Source organism: Pinus tabuliformis, chromosome J, assembly GCF_031772625.1.
Source record: "Pinus tabuliformis cultivar Carrire ecotype Pingquan chromosome J, CPIR1, whole genome shotgun sequence".
Taxonomy (NCBI): domain Eukaryota; kingdom Viridiplantae; phylum Streptophyta; class Pinopsida; order Pinales; family Pinaceae; genus Pinus; species Pinus tabuliformis.
In genome coordinates this window covers 1,014,928,504-1,014,934,394 of record NC_142295.1, presented here as the reverse complement: position 1 = coordinate 1,014,934,394, position 5,891 = coordinate 1,014,928,504, and the positions used below count along the sequence as shown (strand labels likewise).

Genomic DNA, 5,891 nt, shown 5'->3' with positions numbered 1-5,891 from the left:
TATTTAATTAAATAAAAAATATATTTAGTTGAAAATTAATGATTACGAATAATTTAATTTAAAGTATTTTATTTTAATATATTTTAATAATTATTTATTACTATTATTATTATCAATCTTATAGGATCATTATTGGTTGGAAAATAACTTATTTCTATTAATTAGAAATATAGCAATTTTAAATTATATAAAACTAAAATTATAAATACAAATTATTACTAAAAAAATATTATAATCTATAAATTAAAAAAAATATAAAAAAATTCTATAAATTATATTTTTAATTATATAACATAAATAACCTTTCCCACCCATTTAATTTACATAATTACCCCAATTTTAACTTTCTATATAACAATTATTTAATTTACATAAATGCCCAAATTTTAAGTTTCTATGTAACAATCATTTATTTTACATAAATGCCCAAATTTTAGCTTCATACATAACTCCCTGTTCTATGTTTGACCACATCGCTCTGGGGAAGTGTAAAAGGTGACGAATGAATGTCACACCGACAGCAAAAGAGCCATGCGATCAGATTTGGTTTTGGATGTGGAAGTATTCATTAGCATGAATGTCGTAATGGAGTTCCATTCGAGGGGTTAGATCGGTCTACGCAATCTGAGCCACATTCTGTACGAGTGGATAAATATGGTCTTCTGACCACAAAAGTAACAAGATAGGAATATCTTCAGCATCATTAGGGGCAGCCAGAGGCAAAGTTTCTGGACAATACCTGCTTCATACTGCATCCATAGATATAAATTGTTTGGCAATCACTGGGTGGTTGCTCCTTGCGTTAATACAGAGCCGCTCAAAAGGCCAATTCAACAACTCCACTCACAGAGCTGGGTAAGAGTGCTAAATTCAGTTTGTTCCTAGGAGGAGTTCTTTAATAATTGTGGTAAGGGATTCATAATTTTAATAGGCACCCAAGTAGGGTTTGTTAGTGAAAATCAATCAAATGGCATCTGGGTGTTGTTGCTTATTGAGCACAGGTGTTGCTGTGGTCATCAATCTGCAGAAACTTGATTCAGTTCATCCCCATTCTCCATTTGCTGTTCATCATGTAACCACGTTAATGCCCACGAAGCGAAATCATTTCAGGCCCTCTTCAAGCTCAAGGGTTGTTTTTCAATGCAGAACCCAAAAGCCCACAGGTCCTCGATTCATTTCCAGAGCTGCTTTGAGCGGTGCCCAATTGACCGGGAATAAAATAGACATAAATGATGAAAGGGTGCTGAAGGTTCATACAGTACATGAATTTGATGAAGCCCTGAGGCTTGCAGAGAAAAAGCTTGTAGTGGTGGAATATGCAGCAAGTGACAGCTATCAGAGCAAAAGAATATACCCATTCATGGTTGACCTCAGCAGGACTTGCCCAGAAGTGAGATTCATTCTAGTGATTGGAGATGAGTCTGAGCAGACTAAGGAGCTCTGTGCAAGAGAAGGCATAACATCTGTCCCCCACTTTAGCTTTTACAAGAACATGGTGAAGATTCACGAAGAAGAAGATATTGGGCCAGACCAGTTGGAGGGTGATGTCCTCTACTATGGTGACAATGATGCTCCTATCCATCAGCTCCATAATAGGCAAGATGTTGAAGCATTGCTCAAAAAACATACAGAGGACCACAAGCTGGTTGTTCTGGATGTTGGGCTGAAGAATTGCGGGCCTTGTGTTAAGGTCTACCCAACTGTGGTCAAGCTGGCCAGGAGAATGACTGACAGTGTGGTGTTTGCAAGGATGAATGGAGATGAGAATGAAGAATGCATGGCGTTTCTGAGACAGATGAATGTTATAGAAGTGCCCACCTTTCTTTTTATCCGGGACTACAAGATCTGTGGAAGGTATGTGGGTTCTGGCAGAGGTGAGCTTATTGGAGAAATTCTAAGATATCAAGGAGTCAGAGTTACATACTAGTTACTTTCTGGGCTTTTTGATGATGAAAATGGCTATGGATTATTGTTTACATTCTGTGCCAAGATGAATATTTATAGGAAGGTTGTAGATTCTTGTAATATCAGAGACAAAGTGGAGATGCTCCTCAGCCTTATGTAGAGAGGGAAAACCCTATCTCCAAGATTACTCCCTATATGTAGTGAATTTTAATAGAGACAAAAAACTAAAAGGCAAATTGCAATTTTACTTCTTTGATGTGTAATCTTACAAGGAATTGAAATGAGAAACGTGATTCATATTTTCTCATTAATAGTTTATAAGCTGTAGCTAGCTGATTGTAAGTCTGCCTTTTGGCATGCACATTGTATCAGATAATTACTGTTTATAGATGACTTATATTTTAGAATGAAAAAAAGATTCTTAACTCAGCATGCTTTCTTATTGGTCAAACTAAACTAAATCTTTTACTTCAAAGTTCACAGTGTTTTACAATAATTTAGCAGAGCTTTAGCATCAGGACCTTACCTACCTGAGCAAAGAGCTGGTTAATATAAGAACTTTCAGCTAAAAAGGACAATTGCAATATCACAGGAAGAATGCTTAGTACAGGTTCTTAATAGTAACATTCCTGGGCTTGTTATGTTAATTCTATGGATGCCTATATCCTTTGCAAACCAAAACATGAAACATATTGGTTAAAATAACTACAACCAACCTTAAGAGGCAAGGAGTGCAGGCATATTTGATTAACAGAGTATCTGTATTGAATACATTTACTTGGGCTCAATCCCATTTATGGGATCATTCACTTTTTAAATTTTCCTACAAAAATTTAGCAGGTAAAAAGTTCCTTTGGAATACAATTGAAATTTGAAGACACTTGGTTTGAGCTTGACGGTCTTCAGGTACATATGTAGCAAACATTCACCTCAATTTTTTTTTTTGAGAGGGTGAAGTGGAATTGCAAAAGCTTCGTTTCTAGTTGTCTGCCATGTGTCTTAACATGCCCAAAATGGTTGAAAATACCAGTACGATATGCCCATTAAAACTGACTGAGGAGTGTCAAGACAGCTTTAAAAGCGTGTAACAAATTTGGGTTCTCTGTATTTTGTGAAGCAAATTTGTAAGAGGTTACAAGGATGCAAACCGATTCGGAGACTAACATAATGTTTGTAAACAATAACCTTCAGTCATGGCATCCTGTATTTTACTCATATTCTTTTTATAATGAAACTTCTTTTGAGATCCTTCCTCCATTACCAATTTAAGTTCCTCAGGAACACCTCAAGCAGCATTTGGTAGCAAGTGGATAAGAGATTGATGAGGATGCTGTAGTGACACCTATTGGAAACATCCCCAATTTTTATGAAGGTTAAATTGAAGCATTACAGGGTACTCTGTATTTTGTGAAGCAAATTTGTAAGAGGTTACAGGGAGGCAAACCAATTTGGAGAGCAACATAATGTTTGTAAACTATAACCTTCAGTTAGGGCATCCTGTATTTTATTCATATTCTTTTATAATGAATTTTTTTATGAGATCCGTTTTCCATTAGCCAATTTAAGTCCCTCAAGGACACATCGAGCAGCATTTGGTAACATGTAGATAAGAGATTGCAGATGAGGATGCTGTAGAGACACCTATTGGAAACATCCCCAATTTTTATGAAGGGTAAATTGAAGCATTAGAAAGTCGGTCTGGATTAACATTACAGAAAGAAACCACAGTAGTACTCCAAGAAGTCAGGAGGTGTGATGTATGATGGATCCAAAGATGGCTGAGGTAACGGTGAAGCAAAGAAGGAAATGAAAGCAGTGCTTGCTAGCAATGACAGAAATTATGTTTCTCCAAAAGTAATTAAGATACGAAGAAGAAAAGAAAAATGGGTAGGTAATTTCATGGTGGTGTTGGACATTGCAAGAAAGAATGCTAAAATGAAATTCCAAAGCAGAATTGAAGAGGGTTGAAGTTATGCAATCTTTTGCTCCTGTAGTATACAAGACAAGTTGTTTATAGTAACAACGCTTAACAGATTTAAGCTCTATAAAGTGCTGGTAGTTGTACTAAGGGGTTACTCAGCAGATGACTTCAGCGACAGAATTTGTTACAAATAATGCAATCCCCAAAAGTAGTAATGCTATCCTTCAAGAATGAAATAGCTACAACAATTGTCTCATGAAAGATGCTTGATGGTGCATATAAGGAAGATTGTAGATGTTGCCAATAAGGAAGATAACAGGTGTTGGATCATTAGTAAAATTCCATATCAATGAATATACTCTCAAGAATGCTGATGGCAAGATAGCAGGGAGGGTATTGCTCACAATTTGTGTGCAAAAGTGCAGGAAGCAGCATTAGAAGTTGTAAATGGAGTCGTTGAAGTAGTAGCTTGGAATCACAGGTTTTGGGATGTAACCATACAATTCTTTGAGAGATTGAGGAAGGATGACTTGGACTGGCAATTCTCACTCAAGTTATGCGCTTCTGAAGCCGTAACACGGGCAAACAGCGTAGACTTCCCTTGTAAAGAGAGGGAAAAACAAGAGCAGTAGACTCTGGACTGTACTTAGCGTATGCAAGCCATCACAAACCTTGTCACATGTACATGCAAGGTATTTCATTAACATTGTTAATGAAAATTCTGTAAACATCTTAAACACCAAGGAAGGGTATAAAACTTTCAAATTGTGTGCTCTGGAAAGCCTCTCATGAATTGTTGGATTGCAGATTTTTGGGAGTGTCTTTTACACTTTTACTCTGTCATCTTGACGATGGTTAATGTTTTGAAATAGAATAATCCAATAAAGGAGAGTAGATAATCAATGAATATTAGATACCATAAAGAGGAGGGAAAGGTACTTTAAGAAAAATTATATATCACAAATATAAAATAATAAATGGCAGTGTTGTTACTTAGTATTATTTTTATTATGTAAAAATTAATTGAAATCAGAATAATTATCATTAGAATAATTATAGGGAAGTATAATATAAGTCATTATATCAAGTTTTTGAATGCATTTATTTTGATATTTATGTAATTAAAACGTGTGAAACTTAGTATCTCAACCATGTTATTTTACCACCCCATCAAAGTAGTCAAAAAATAGTAGTTTGTTATTTTACCACCCCCATCAAAAAATAGTAATTTGTGCTTACTCAAGTTAAAATCCAAAGGAAGATGTAAGAGACTAACACTCGTCTCAATGATTTGACTCATTTCATGTTAATTTAAATCCTTTCTCTTCATGTTCAGAAGCTCTTTTTTGTTCCAATCCCTACAACCCTCTCCTTTCTCTTAGGGTGTAATAGGCTCCTGTTCTTCTAGTCCCTCTTGTCCACGTTCCATTGAAAAAATTATTAAAATTATTATTATGTTTGTGACAAAAAACAACTTTAGTATAAACCACATTTTATAAAATTACAGGTTAAGTGGCTGCTTTAACATGTGGTAATGATTAATAGACTCACATTACCAAATCATTGAAACCTTTTATATGAGAATTTTATTTATTTATCTCTATATATAGAGAGAATTTCTTTATAATTAAATTTACTTAATGTCGGATAACAACAATAATATACATTTTAAACTTTAATTTTAAAACTTAGTCAATATTTACATAAAACTAAACCATAAATTCTAATTTTAGTTTTTTAATTTAATCTCAATTTTTTGTAAGTAAAATTATCCAGCTTCTTTACGTGTCCCAAAACTTTTTACAAAAGTTAAAAATGATATATATAAGTCTTGTTTAGAAATCAATCTTTCTAAATATTTTTTTGAGAAATATAAACATCTACACGAAACAAACATTAAAATATAAATAAATTATTTTTTGTTATATATTTTACTGTGTAATAACTCATATAATCACTTTTTATTTTAATTATAAAATTATAAAAAAAACACTCCAAATCTACTAAACCCCTCATTAAAATCTAATCTAATATAATCTAGGCTATGTTATTAAAAAGATAAAAA

General features: G+C 33.8%; 1 protein-coding gene across 1 annotated transcript; it reads left to right on the top strand.

Annotated features, from left to right (window-relative positions):
- The first annotated feature begins 596 nt into the window (after positions 1 to 596).
- CDSP32 (chloroplastic drought-induced stress protein of 32 kD) lies at positions 597 to 2,334 on the top strand. The gene has a single exon (XM_089378935.1). The coding sequence runs from the start codon at positions 968 to 970 to the stop codon at positions 1,925 to 1,927; it is 960 nt and encodes a 319-aa protein (XP_089235061.1). The 5' UTR covers positions 597 to 967; the 3' UTR covers positions 1,928 to 2,334.
- Positions 2,335 to 5,891: the final 3,557 nt, after the last annotated feature.

Excerpts from the sequence above, each read along its gene's own strand:
- CDSP32 (XM_089378935.1), top strand. The coding sequence starts at position 968 with ATGGCATCTGGGTGTTGTTGCTTATTGAGCACAGGTGTTGCTGTGGTC.